The 15,239-nt window shown below is 34.7% G+C and overlaps 1 protein-coding gene across 7 annotated transcripts in view; it reads left to right on the top strand.

The window, feature by feature from the left end:
• The window catches only part of wdfy3 (WD repeat and FYVE domain containing 3), a 166,052-nt gene that overhangs the window by 141,456 nt on the left and 9,357 nt on the right, over positions 1–15,239 (top strand). For all 7 annotated transcript variants that reach the window (XM_015364893.2, XM_015364898.2, XM_015364884.2 and 4 more), the window contains 14 exons: positions 2,367–2,515; positions 4,227–4,347; positions 4,588–4,673; positions 4,825–4,905; positions 5,460–5,514; positions 6,079–6,198; positions 6,658–6,775; positions 8,148–8,254; positions 9,656–9,809; positions 10,498–10,589; positions 10,927–11,139; positions 11,879–12,026; positions 12,843–12,997; positions 13,726–13,884. In XM_015364893.2, the coding sequence (XP_015220379.1) occupies positions 2,367–2,515; positions 4,227–4,347; positions 4,588–4,673; positions 4,825–4,905; positions 5,460–5,514; positions 6,079–6,198; positions 6,658–6,775; positions 8,148–8,254; positions 9,656–9,809; positions 10,498–10,589; positions 10,927–11,139; positions 11,879–12,026; positions 12,843–12,997; positions 13,726–13,884 (1,758 nt within the window). The remainder of the gene's footprint in view (positions 1–2,366; positions 2,516–4,226; positions 4,348–4,587; positions 4,674–4,824; positions 4,906–5,459; positions 5,515–6,078; positions 6,199–6,657; positions 6,776–8,147; positions 8,255–9,655; positions 9,810–10,497; positions 10,590–10,926; positions 11,140–11,878; positions 12,027–12,842; positions 12,998–13,725; positions 13,885–15,239) is intronic.

The following is a 15,239-nucleotide window of genomic DNA, read 5'->3' as shown; positions in this document are numbered from 1 at the left end:
CATCTAATTGTTTCCACACCATGTGAAAAAAGTGGCTATTGCTCCTTGGGGATATAGATTTTGAGTAGTCAGTGATTCTCATGAAAAAACATTTCTGAGTAACTAAATTCATTGGAAAAACTGACATGCTCCTGCCAATCAGGGTTTTTAGAATTGAAAGTGCTCAAACACTCAAATTACTCCAAATACTGTCCCAAGAAATGTCTTCATAGATGAAAGTCCTTTATTCTTAATTCAAAAAGTCCTTTATCCTGAATTCAAATAGTACTACTCACTAGTGTGAGTTCTTCAATTAACTGCTAACTACCAAACAGGCTAGATATCCAGATAGTTTCCTTTCATTTGTAACCTTTCTCATGTTCTCAGTAGATGGGCATAGAACGTGCACACCAGTCCTGATGTTATTTCTCTTTAGTTCAGCATATTATGTAATGGATGGGATTGAAGCACTACAGTTCAGAGAACACCATAAACACAAATTGAGGTGCAAACATGCAAATAAAATAAAATTAGCCAGAGTTTGAATTGTGAATAATTTTACTATGTCCTTCAAATGCAAAGGACTGACTGACAGATGGAAGGCCAATGTGATGAAATATGGGAGAAGACAAATGCTCCTTCCAATTTTAGTATTTTTTTATTTTAATTGACAAATAAAAGATGATTAGGCCGAATCATGATCTAGATCATGATCTAGAGTAAAAAATCGTGTACTCTGTGAAGAAAGCCCACTCATTCTTCCAGTTTCAACATGAAGCAGGATTATTGGCATGAACTAAACTGCGACCAAACGCGATGCGAATGACCAAAAATTAAATTTAGAATTTTAGTATAGAATCGAAGGCTGCATTTTAAGAAGGAACAAACTGTATTGTAGTATTTTAGATTTTTTTTGTCTTTTAAATTAAATTAGCTTTAATTGCAATTTGTCTTTTACTATTGAAGAGTATGCAAGTTAAATGTATAAAAAGTATTGGACAGTATATCAGTACTGTGCTGCACTAGCTTAGTGAGTGTTAAATCTGCAAGTTACTTCACTTCTGTTATCTCTAAGTAGCGTGGCACCATTATGTGGTTCTTGAGACCAATAGATTGGCACATAAATCTATTGAATAAATCATTTTAAAAATTGTCCTACAGAGCTTTCTGAAACTAAAAAGGTACTTCATACTGAGAGCATTGTACTTTGCGTATATAAGCCAGATTCTGAAGGTGACCGAGGATAAGTCTTTTTCCATTCATCAGCAGTTTATCGGTAGCCTGATTTTTATGTGATTAATACTCCGAGCAGTGCTTCAGTTCTTGCACACCTGAGTATTTGTTTCCTAGACTGTGATATAAATAAATTGGAATGTTTTAATTGGATTAACTAATTTTATCACAGATTAAATTATTTTTTTAAGTGGCAGTGTTCTCTGTGATTTTTCATTTTTTTATTTATGTCTAAATTCTTTACTGATACGCAGCCATTATTTCTTATTTATTTAAAAAAAAAATAATACCACAAGGGAGCTTACCAATTCTAGATTTTAATGAGGCCTATATAGTAATCAATTAAAACAGGTGGTGTGCATCAAAATAAATGAGAGATGAAAAACAGGCTGTACCTTGCTCTTGTGAAACTTCTGGATCAATTAAAAGTAAAGTATTGTGTTCTCCTTTTAAGACATAATTCAAAGAAGAAGGGTGGAAGCCTTTACTATGCCTCTTCAGCTGGAGTTTTTCGGTATCTAGTTAAGCTATGTGTAACATCCACTAATATTGTTTACCATGCAGAAACAGATAATCAGCTTTACATTTTTGGGGATATAAATAACCACCTGAACACCCATATTAACCATTAACATTTTGTGAAGAATTGGCAAACTGACATAATGACCTTATGCAGTATTGGTCTTTTGGCGCCATTATTACCTGACTACAGTCAATTCTTGCAAAGCAAGGGCCTGTAGACCTCTAAGAAAAAGAAAACAAAATGGTGGTCCGGTAGGTCCTCAGGACCAGAATTCAGAATTTCCAATCCAGGTCAATAACCATAATAACCAGGGACACTGTGCTGTAGAAGGTGCTGTTTTTCTTATGAGAAAACCAAGGTCATAACTACTTGTGGTCATTATGGATCTTATGACATTGTTCATAAGAATATGTTGCTAATTCTGGCTATATTGCACTCTGAGGTTGCATAGTCTTGGCATGCATACATGCAAATTATTTTTGTGACAGTATCCTCATTCCTCTTGGTCATGTTTAAAATGAACATATATCGTTTATTGTATCGACACAGTATTCCAAAACCTGTTCTGTTCCCGAGGACACCAATGAAGAATCAGTAGATCAAAACAATGTGTGTTTTGTTTGGTCTTTAGATTCAGCACATGTATCGGTGTGCCAGGGTTCAAGGCCTTGACACAAGCGAGGGACTGCTGTTGTTTGGGAAGGAACATTTCTACGTGATTGATGGCTTCACCATGACAATTACAAGAGAAATCAGGGACATTGAAACCCTGCCTCCGAAGTAAGTGCAAATGCATTCAATTTGATTGATATCTCTTTTCATAGAGCCTACATATTACTTCATATGTGAAATGTCTGCTGTTACCTTAGAAAAGCAGTTGCAGTTGACATAGTTATTGTTATGAAGACATGTCAGTTTTCTTCTGTAGTAGACAGTTTTCCTACTGTCTGCCTTTGCAAATTACAGCTTTGTGACACTGTAAATCAGTGCATGATGAAGACTTTCAAAAATGGCTTGTGTTCCTAGTCCTAAGATCCTGATTTGCCTGCTGTTACAATAACAAAACTAAACAGAAGTAGGTATTGTATGAAGAGGAGAGTTATAATTGAAAATGATTTAAAAAACCTCAGATGTTTTGTTAAACCTCTCAGGTTCTTTCATATGACGCTTTAAAACTCAACTTTAAATCCATATATAATCAATGTAACGCTATATTTGTAAACTAAAATGATTCTCCATCACAAGATATCGTGTATTGTTTCTGGACTGACCTTAATCCAATGAATGTAATCTAAACAAGTAAATCTATTATTAATTTTTCAATTGGTAACATACAGTATACCAATAGAAGAAGGCAGTTTATTTTAAGTCCGAACACTATCTCTCTTCATTTTGTTACAAATAGAGTTACAAAAATAGTGAATATCAGACAATGAGAAGATTTTGCCAAGACTATACCCAAGCGGTTAGTATAATTAGAAGCACCTGAGTTCTTTGTTCTCTGGCACAGCTTTGGTAAAAGTAAAAAATAAAGACACATTGGTTAAACAAATATTTATAATGGCAATACACACTAAACTAAAAATACAGCATAAAAGTTATGCTTTTTACATACAAGGCATCCCAGAGGCCCACATCCTGACCACCTAGAAAAAAAAAACAGACTTCTATCAATTATTCTTCTACCTCTATAACATCTACACATACTGTACCAACAGGAGAAGTAAATCTGCCTTGTAAATGAACAGAATATGATTATACAGTTAAATCTCTCTGCCTGTTCTGCAAATGCATCCACTAACCAGAACTGGTTGTTTTTAACCAAGGGATTCTTTATTGAGGAAATCCTAAAGTTTCCTAAAAGCAACAGAATGGCAAGCTGTCTTCACAAGGTTCAAAAATGTAACTTGAATCTTATCTTTACAGATGTCTGGACAAGGAGCTGTTGTCTGACCCTTCCTCCTTTCTCCTCTCTTCTCTCTGCCTTCCTTTCTCTTCTTCTGTTCTTGCCTTCTATCCCCTTTCTTTCCCTTCTTCTTCTCCTGTCTTCTTTTTTCTCTCACCATAGCCCATTTTATTCTGTGGTCCTTGACTTGATTGGCACTTAATCATTGACCCAGAACTTAAATCAACCAAAATAAACCAAAGATTCCTTTAAACTGTGTTCAAAAGTGTTCTCACACCCAGCAAAACTAAAGACTTTAGTTCCTCTCTTGCTTTGAAGCTCCAAAAACTTCTTCAATCTTTACTCTAGCCAGATGTTAAACATCGTATCTGGATTCTTTAAGACACTTCAGTAGTCACTTCCAATAGCTGTTACAGTATCTTTCAAAATGCTAATGCAAGAAACAATGGGTATAGTCAGGTGTTATACATGGTTTTTAAAATACCTCAGTGAAAAGTATGACAAAGGTGCTCCAGATAATTTTTTCCATAAATAAAATATAAAAGTGGTGGTGACACAATGCCTGTTTATGCTTTTTGTTAAAAGTATGCACGAGCCCATTATCCCCAGAGGTGCCAGGCAAGGTCAGAGCCAGCTGAAGAGAACCTGCAGTATTTTTGCCTATGAAGACATAAAGGAAGTGCACAAACGTCGATACCTCTTACAGGTGAGATGATTAATGACCTTGCTTTGGTAACATAAAGCGTATTACATCTGTAATTGCTGTTTATTAAGATGGCTTCCTTAGATTATGAATCAACCCATTGTCATACATAATTAGAATTAATTAAAATGTTTAAGTCTGAGATTTCTGCAGGGGATTTTTTAATCAGAAAGTGGTTTTTCATTTCATTTATTCATTTCATTTATGCAAACTGATTTTCTGTTTGGTCTGTTTTTTTGGCAGCCTATTGCAGTAGAAGTATTTTCTGGTGATGGGCGGAATTACCTGCTGGCATTCCAAAAAGGAGTTCGAAACAAAGTCTATCAGAGGTTTGTGCTATGTATGGTATTTTATTCAGACCATCACCCAGCTGGGTTTTGTCTGTTCACAACCATTTTGAAGTTGTAAGCAGTATTTTGGCCATTTTAGCGCCCTTTGTTCCATTTGAATTGTGCATTTCTGTCACTCTTGTCTTACCAGGTTTCTGGCTGTTGTGCCCTCTCTGGCAGACAGTTCAGAGTCTGTATCAGGCCAGCGGCCTAACACCAGTGTGGAGCAAGGGTATGTACTGTAGATCTGATTAGGCCACCTGATTATTATCAATGATTATTGATCATTATAACAAATCAGAACATTACCTCACACCATTAATCTGATATTTGTTAGGGGTTTTTGAGGGAATTTATCATATATAAACCATTTTTAGGGTATGTGATGAAGTGTACACATTTTTCAGATGAATAAAGTATAGTTGCTTCCTTATACTGTAACTTTTCATTATGTGTGTGAAAATGTATTTTATAAATTCATTAAATAATATCATTCAGTATAACATGCATGCATAATGGTTTATATGTTGTGAGTATGTTTTAAGTAAAAACTACATTTTTTCTTGTGATAAGTGGACTCATGAAGGATTTTAAAGCTTAAGATTTTTAACATATTTTATCCATTTACTTCTCTCGCAGAACAGTTAATAGTTAAAGCCTTTGTTTGCTGTGTGTGATATTGAAACAAAATAATAACTTTTCAGAAAAGGAAGCATTTCTTTAAACAGATCAATGCTATGCAGTGTATATATTCAGATGTATTTATACATACTTTTATGTGGATAGATCCGGTTTGCTGAGTACTTTGGTTGGTGAGAAGTCAGTAACACAGAGATGGGAGGTACGTGCACTTATTTAATTTATTTGTAGATTTTTATTGAAATATTTTTCTATTGTTCTAGCCAGGCATTTAAGTGTAGATTTTATTTCTGACCTGTGTTTATGTTGTAATGATGGCTTCTTTTACTGAATGTAGGCAGTCCTGGCTTTTAAAAACAATATGTTCCTGGAATCCCCATCCTAAATTAGATAATCAAAAATCAAGCCTTATATTCACAGTATTGAAAAGGGAATTAGAAGACCGATTTTCACAGAAAGGTAGAAATATAGGATTTACTTATACATGGAGTAACTAAATACTGTAATATGTTAGGAAACAGTTCCATAATGCTATATGTTCATTGAACATAAGGCTTGATTAAAGTACAGCTTTTTATAATTCTACTTTTTTATTCTAACTGTGCTAAATATTTGTTTTACAGACACATGTCATCTTATCCATTTTACAGAGAAAATGTTTCATGAAACAGTCCCTTGCTTTCAATATGTAGAAGTTGGATCATTGTAAATCAGACTCATGTAGGTCATGTATTTAATGGCTGAAACGTGTTTCCTGTTTATGCAGCGAGGAGAGATCAGCAATTTTCAATACTTGATGCACCTGAACACACTTGCTGGCAGGTCTTACAATGACCTCATGCAGTACCCAGTCTTCCCCTGGATTCTGGCTGACTATGATTCTGAGGTACAAGGGAAATGTGAAAAGGCAACTATTTTTTTATGCAGGACTTGGGAGGAGTGAAAGAATAGTCTTATATACTTACTCTGATCACAATTGTCTAGAATTGCTTTGGAAAGAGGGGACTTGTCTTCTTAAGCAGGTATAAAAGTGCTCATTTAATTTCATAGTATGTTTATTTATTATGCATTTAAAAAGAACTCTTAAACAGAGTTGTGTTGTTTATAAGTTTTGTTCTTAGATCAGTTAAAATAATTAAGGGTCTTTCTGGCCAATGTTTGAACAAACAAGGTATCAAATCATTAATGCATTAATGTTAATATTAACATTATGTTTATGTTAAAAAATAATGGTCTTAACAGAATGATTTGGTAATGTTAAAATAGAATTGGATCTACTCAATATGCAGTCAGTTTGCCTAGTTGTACTATGGGGAGCTACAAATTTGTAAATGCTGTCTTTAAGGAATTGGACCTCACAAATCCCAAAACATTCCGGAACCTGGCGAAGCCTATGGGAGCACAGACTGATGACAGGCTATTGCAGTATAAAAAGAGATTTAAGGACTGGGAAGATCCTAATGGTATTTTACCTGTGTTGTCAGTTTTTCTCTACAGACTTCACTTCTTAGCATTCAAATTTTGTGATTTTACATCAAACACTTCATTTTTAATGAATTGTGGCATCCATTTGACTTCTTTAATATATATTTATCCATATTTAAAACCTACAGAGGTGCAGAGTGTTAAAGGTATGCCTGTAGTTCAAGGAGTTGGAAACAGATTTTTAGGGACTCTTTTCGAGCCACTTTTCCATAAACATTATTAAAATGTTCTAGGTGCAATCCACACATGACAGTATAAAAGGCAGGGCAACTCGATACTTTTGCTTTGAACAGAATTTTCTTTTAAAGTTAATTGACCCATAAGATTTCATTTTAAAGGGGGTTCTGTTAGGATACATACAATTCTTATACAAAAATAGATAAAATATAACACAAATATCACAACAACAAAAAAGAAGAAACACAAAAATAATTAAAAATACAAACTATCTGCCATGAAAGGTAACTTGAATAAATGAAAATTAATGAGTATAATTATTTCAATTACAAGAATTGTTTTACATTCTGTTCTAAATAGAAATTTAGTTTTTAAATACACTAGTGTGATAAAATACACTAATTATGTGATCTTAGTTCAGAGTAAGCTATTCTAATCCGTTGGAACTTTATAGCTAAATGCCTTTTCTTCCAAACTCATAATATAATCAGGGAACTTTAACATATATTTTACTCATATTGTTTAGAATTATGCCCTGTATTTTGTGCTGATAGAAGTTCTTTTAAACAAGTAGGAGTTTTTATCTGACTATATTTGAAATGAAAATAATAGGAAAGACTAGAGATTGCAGATTGATCCATTTAATGCTTAAGCATGATGATTAAGTCCTTGACAGTCAGCTTCTAAACTAGAAATAAGTGTACTTTGGAACAATATCAAATTGAAATATTTTCTAAAATAAGATGTTTTAGTCTTTCTTGCAAAGGAATATTAATTTTTACCCTCATTTAAAAATGCCTATTTTTTAAAACTAAAATAGAAAACACTTTGTGAGGACATTTATCATACAACTATTAAGCTGTAAGATTTCATCATATGTGTACATACATGTAGTCTTCAAATGCTTATGCATGTTGAATTAATGATGAAACTGAAGTGCAAAGTAAAAGTAATTCTAAATTCTTGAGATAACAAATAGTGAAATGTTATTGCTGATTGCCTGGGAATATCACCAGAACTCCTTGAATGGACTTGCTCTCTTCTGATGTGATTTAATAGGGCTTCTTTCCAATTTGTACCTGGATTAATAAGTATACTTTTACTTTAAATTGACTATTATTTAACTTCAATTAAATATTTTAATTTAAAAAATGTTTTATTTTGTTCTCTTAGGGGAAACTCCTGCCTATCATTATGGGACACACTACTCCTCAGCAATGATCGTGGCCTCATACTTGGTTAGAATGGAGCCTTTCACACAGATCTTCCTTAGGCTTCAGGTAAGTCTCATTATGCATGATTGTTTGACATAGGTTCCTTAGCAAAATAAAAGTTGCCATAATATCCATCCGTTCTTCAATCCTTAAGTTCTATTAAATGAATAAAAAGGTCCTACTGTACCTTCATAATAGCCGTAACATTTTCTCCCTCATAAAAAATACCTTTTCAAATACAGTGTTATTCTGATAAATTGTAATGCACTTACAGTAAATGGGGAATATACGGATGCAGGTTTATGACTCTAGTTCGTGAGATAAAATATTACTTTAGGTCCACCCATAAAATATTGAATGATATTGCAGTGCTTTGACATTTCTTTGATTTCCTTTTGTTACATTAATCTTATAAACACTGAGCTGTTCATAACAAAATGAAGAGTAAAAAGAAAAACATTTTTTTTACTGTACACATTCACAAAATGCTCTTCGACTACAAAAATAAAAGGGACAGGAATGGTCTTTCATCATATCTTAAGTGTTGTACATGTTTTGAAACATCACAGTCGTTTTGTAGTCTTTTGTTAGATGTTTGAATTTTCTAAATATAAAAAATAGTGGTAGAATGGAGCGCATACACTAAACAAGGAAAAGGGGTTTTAACTGCAGTTGAGTACATACAACTCAAGTCTCCCTGAAACTCTTCAAAACTTGAGTATTTGCAGCAGCCATATCATCCTGCAAGTCAATACTGGCACCACTGAAGCTAAGCAGGTGTGAGCCTGGTCAGTACCTGGATGGGAGACCTCCTGGGAAAAACTAAGGTTGTTGCTGGAAGTGTTGTTAGTGAGGCCAGTAGGGGGTGCTCACCTTGAGGTCTGTGTGGGTCCTAATGCCCCTGTAAAAAAAGGCATCGTCCTTCAAATGACACGTGAAACCAAGGTCCTGTTTCTTTGTGGTCATTAAAAATCCTAGGGCGTTTCTTGAAAAGAGTAGGAGTTGTTAACCTTGTGTTTTAGCCTTTAATTCTTTATTGTCCTTTATCAATCTAAGTCCTAATCATCTAGCTGCACATTACCTTTAAAGTGCTTTGAGTGGAGTGTCCAGAAAAGTGCTATATAAGTGTATATAAGTGTAAAGAATAATAATATTATTACAGGTGGGTAGCTGCGTCAGCATGCGTAGGCTGCAAAGGAACAAGTAATAGGTTTATTCCATGCTGAAAAAAAGAAGAAAGAGAACACAATGTTTCGGCTGTGGAGCCTTCTTCAGGTGTTACTGTTATTACTATTATTATTAAGCGGCTGAACTTAAAGGTAATTATATGTAAATAGCATTTAACTTAGTTCACTTTTAAAATGGAGAAAACTGAAGAAGTTAAGCCATGCAGGTTCACCAAAAAATGTTGCCCACTGCTTCAGAAGATAATTACAGGTGTTTGGTTCTTTGCTTAAATTTCCTCAGGGAGGTCATTTTGACCTTGCTGACAGAATGTTTCATAGTGTCAGAGAAGCCTGGTTATCAGCATCCAAACACAACATGGCCGATGTCAAAGAACTTATCCCTGAATTCTTCTACCTCCCAGAGTTTCTCCTTAACTCTAATAACTTTGACTTAGGTAAGTAAAATAATTTTGATTTTGTTTGTAATTTTGTTTTCTTACTCTATAATTAGCTTTTCTAGATAATAGACTAAATGCTTTCCATAACACATTTCTTGATATACAGAGACTGGAATTTGTTCTCCGGTAAATGAAAAACTAAAGTACTATACTTCAGACCCAGTATACAACAAACACTTCCAGAATAAAGGAGTGTTGATAAAATAGACAGTCAATTGAATGTTTGATGTTCGTTAGCATTAAATGTTTTGAATATGTACATATATAAGATCAGTTCTTGATTTTTAGTTTGTGTGAATGGGATTTATTTTTATTATTGTTATCTATTAAGATAAATTAAGAGAGTTTCTTTTAGTCTGACTTTCAGACAGCTGACTCTGATGATCACAGACTTGAAACTCAGTGGGAGTCCAGCAGTTTTTTAGATTTTTTACTGCATTTTTTCCCTGCAGTAACAATGGGAGAAATGGTGAATTATTCACTTCTGTAGTGTAGGAAAGGTAGGTAGTATATATTAAGTTAAATAAAACAGAACTATTGACGAGGTAATGCATTGTGATAGCCTTATTATATCTGGCATTGTGTAACTAGTATGTGCTTAACACTTAAAATAAAAAACACTTTAAATAAAGCATCTGTTCTCATGTCTATTAATTGAATTAATGTTTATGTTCAATGATAATAGGCAGCAAACAGAATGGCATTAAGCTTGGAGATGTGATACTGCCCCCTTGGGCAAAAGGAGACCCCAGAGAATTTATCCGGGTCCATCGAGAGGTAAGAAAGTATAATTTCAGCCTGTGTCATTTTACTTTGCTATTATTAAGTTGTGAAATATGATTCTAAACTCTAGCAATACTTTTGTAAACAATTTGTGTACTAATGTGCTACAACTAGATCTCTTTTTGAACTGTGTCTATAATGTATTTTCCTACCAAATGTGCTGCAGTTATGTTCTAGCCTTGAGACTACTTAAGATTGCATACAATTCTAAAAATCACAAAACAATGGAAAGAAAAAGTTTTAGGTGTGTTTGAGAGTTGTAATATCACATTATATTTAGAAGAATGTTAATTCTTCATACTAAAGCCAGTGTGTTGGTGTATAAACACAGGCTCTGGAGTGTGACTATGTCAGCGCCCACCTTCACGAGTGGATAGACCTGATTTTTGGGTTCAAGCAGCAAGGGCCTCCAGCAGTGGAAGCGGTAAATGTGTTTCATCACCTCTTCTATGAGGGCCAGGTGGATATCTACAACATCAATGACCCACTGAAGGAAACTGCCACCATTGGATTCATTAACAATTTTGGACAGATACCCAAACAGGTACTACTATTTTTACATTATAAAAAATAAAGTTGTTCAAAACTAATATTATTGTACATTTTAAGTATTAGTTATGTTTACATTAGGTAGGCGGTATGGTGCCACAATGGTTAGCATTGCTGGTCCCTGGGTACAATTCCTGGGGTTGAATTTGTATGTTCTCCCCATGTTCTAATGGGTTTCCTCTGGGGGCTCCAGTTTCCTCCCACAGTGCAAAGACAGTGATAAGTTAACTGGCTTCTTGGAAAGTTGGCTGTATTGTGAGTGTGTATGTGTTTGTGACTGTGTGTTCCCTGTAATGTACAGGCTTTCCTTCCAGGGGGTTTCCCACCTTGCATCCAGTGCATCCTGGGAAATGATCTAGGCCACTGGGACTCTGAACATGAAAAGCAGTTATTGAAAGTGATGTGATGATATAATGTTTTCTTGAGGCGTATTGAATTGTACTTCACCTATTCTGTAGTAGTGATGATTCTTGATAATCCTTTTTTAGACTGAATGTTGAAAATCATCTACTGCTCCCTGTAGAATTCTGTTTTGGAAAAAGTAAACTTTCCACTTCATGAGTTAATGTCAGCATTGCAAATCAGGTTATTTGTAGGTTCTGGAGAAGAAAACATTTTTCTTTTTTAAGTGGATATGCTTCTGAAGTTACAGGTTTCAGTTAACTGTTTCCTAACAGTACACACGTTTTTGTGTTTGACAATGAAATAAGGCAATCACACTGTTTTGTTTTTAGCTATTTAAGAAACCTCACCCCCCAAAACGGGTCCGGAGCAAGTCAAATGGAGAGATTCCAGGGATCCCAGCTTCTCTGAGCTCTGCTGGAGACAAGATCTTCTTTCATCATCTGGATAATTTGCGCCCTTCTCTGGCTCCAGTTAAAGGTACTGTAAGTGACTGTGGCTCATATCACATTTTAAATACCAATAGTCAAAAACTACAAATATTTCAAGCACTAGTAGGAGCATCTGTAATTACTCTCTGGGAGGCTTGGTTGTCCAGTGTATAAGAAAAAAAAGTTTTACCAGAAAGTTCATGCTTCAAACTCTGACATAGTACCGTTCTTTGAATGAGACACAAAACCAAAATTTAGTTTTGGGTGTTCAACTCTCTAGCCTTTGTAAATCATGTGAATTAAACAACTTCTCTACGATCTTTAATCATTAAGATTCTAGGCACTGAATAATTTTGATGACTGGATGTATTTTTTTTTTAAGTTTCTAAGCAGTGGGATGCCTATAGTAATAGTACAGTTGTCTTAGGAACCACTGCACCAATGGATGTGAAAGTTGTAGATTTCATCACTCTCAGAATTGCTTGAGAATTGTACCTGACAAATAGCAGCATTAAATACCCCATTACTATTACAACTGCAATAGTTCATCACCTGCTTGATGAAATGCACCCTGCACCACTGGCTGCTCTTCCTCAAAAACTGTTCGCTCAGTTCACTCCACTTGGTAGGTATAATTTAGGTGACAAGGATTTATAATACTGCAAAACAGAGTTCCTGTTTCAATCAAGCTGGCTCTCTGACTGCCATTTTGTTCTCTTTTCAATACATATCTTGTACTTTTATCGTGATATCTCATAATATCGCTGTTCTCTTTTAAGAACTACACGTGGCACTTTCATTAGTTTTCGAGACATATTTCTCTTAATAATGCCTCAGATTTATATCATGTTGTTAATTTTTCTAGAACTGAAGGAACCAGTGGGACAGATTGTCTGTACAGACAAAGGTATCTTAGCCGTGGAACAGAACAAGGTTCTCATCCCTCCAGCCTGGAACAAGACCTTTGCCTGGGGCTATGCGGATCTCAGCTGCAGACTGGCAAATTATGAGTCTGATAAGGTGATCGATCACTTGGAGATATCTATATTGCGATTTGTTTGTGACTGGATCAGACAGTGAAGTGTTTCTCACTGATTTTGATTTGTCTTACAGACATTTAGAAATTCTATCTAGCTGTTTCATCTTCCAAAAAGACTTCTGCAAGGTCTTAATGGACATTTGGACTTTACGTTGATTTTTTTAAAACTAATAAAAGGTCTTCTTTGGTTAAGATAAGATCACATTATTAGCCATATACTGTACAGTTTCTTGCATTAGGAATTCATATTTTCGCATACCCCAGCTTGCTCTCCGTGAGACAGACACACAGACAGGGAGAGAAGCTTGGGGTCAGAGCTCAGGGTTAGCCATTGTACAGCGCCCGTGGACTAGCTGGGGTTAAGGGCCTTGCTCAGGGGCCCAACGGAGTAGGATTCCTCTGCCGGCCACGGGATTTAACCCGGCAACCTTCCAGCCACAGGCGCAGATCCTTAGCCCCACAGTGCCACTGCTTGATTTTCTAATCTTTCTGTTCTTAAAAAAATATTTTTGTTGTGTATTTGGAGCAGTTTTCTAATGCAGGATAATGTTGAATAGAGGCTTACAGGTTTTAGAATTACCAGTACATTAATACTTTTAACAGTAAAGAACTGTTTTCTAAAGGTTTGCTTTTTCTTGTTTTTTATTCATCTACCATTCGCTGAAATTAATGTATAGTTTTACAGTTCCCTGGTGTGATCTGTTTGCAGGCTGCTATTGTGTATGAGTGCCTGTCTGAATGGGGTCAGATCCTCTGTGCTATTTGTCCAAACCCTAAGCTGGTGATTACTGGAGGCACAAGCACTGCGATCTGTGTATGGGAGATGGGAACATCCAAAGAGAAAGCAAAGACACTCACACTAAAACAGGTAAGCCGTCATTCATCCCTAATCAAAGACAACCACGTTTGATACTGCCAAACATTAGTTGTCTTAAATAGAAAATGATAGCATTTTTAAAAATAAAAATTGTTTTATCCCACAGTAATTTCTGATAAAGGGCTACAAAACATTGATTCATGATTATATAAAAATTAGGCATCTCTCTTACATTTGTCTTATAATTTACTGGCTACACTTGTTAGCGATTCAGAATTACAATATTTATTATTATGTTAATAAAACTCATATGGAAATTTCATATATTGTATATATCCACATTCTGTTATTTTTGTGATATTGTGATATTTAAAATTGTGGTCGAAATTTATAAAGAAGTGTAGGAAATTGGTTAAAGTGTAATGCACAACAATATGAAAGTTAATTCCATGCTGAAAAGTGCTTTTGGCTGTGGAGCCTTCTTCAGGTGTGACACAGCTGAAACCTTGTGTTTCTATTCTCCTCTTTTCAGCATGGAATTAACTTTTACTTGCCCCTTTGCAGCCAACGCATGCTGACGCAGCTACCTACAAGTGCTGCCTTCATATAATTGCATTAGGTATTCACTTATTTTTTTGAGTTTAAGCATAAAAAAGTAGCCTAAAAATATTTTCACTTAAAAAGTTGCTGTGCAGAAAGACATGATGCCTTGTTCTCTTTGCGTTTAAATGATTTTTCCTCCTACTACATGGAAAAACTCAATTTTTATATTGAAACTTAAGCCATTTTGGTTGAAGATCGCAGTTAATCCTGATAGATCTGAAATATGCATTACCTTTATGGATGTGTAGAGAGGAATAATGTAAAATATAAATAATAAATATCAATAACATATGAAATTTGCTTAGATTTAGTAACAAATGTGACAGAATAGATATTAAGGTACTTAATATTGACTGTCTGTGTATAATTGATATTTTTAAATGATTTGAGATCAATGTGAATTAAAGATTGCTAAAGCCTGGTTACTTCTAATCCAAACATAGCATTATTAACAACGGTGTTGTAAGATATTATATTATTATGTAACAGTGTTATAATAATAGAAAACTTTAGTGGGGGGCTTTAAGTAAATTGTTAATGATAACCTCATGCATATACTGTAAATCCTGAGTGGGCTCAGCTATGTGTTGTATAATGTGGTATATTAAAGAGAACTGAAAAATAACCAATTAAGTGTTCTCAGTTTTAAATAAACATCGACATAGTCATCATGTTTTTAAAACATGGCCTGTAATGTAATGGCTGATTAACTCTTAACCTGGTACTGTAGGTGTCATTCTATTGCCAATACATATACAAATGGTGAAATGGGGAACTACTGTTCGAAATCTGTTACTGCCACA

The sequence above is a fragment of the Lepisosteus oculatus genome, chromosome 3 (genome assembly GCF_040954835.1).
Source record: "Lepisosteus oculatus isolate fLepOcu1 chromosome 3, fLepOcu1.hap2, whole genome shotgun sequence".
Lineage (NCBI taxonomy): Eukaryota > Metazoa > Chordata > Actinopteri > Semionotiformes > Lepisosteidae > Lepisosteus > Lepisosteus oculatus.
This window is presented reverse-complemented; position numbering and strand designations above follow the sequence as displayed.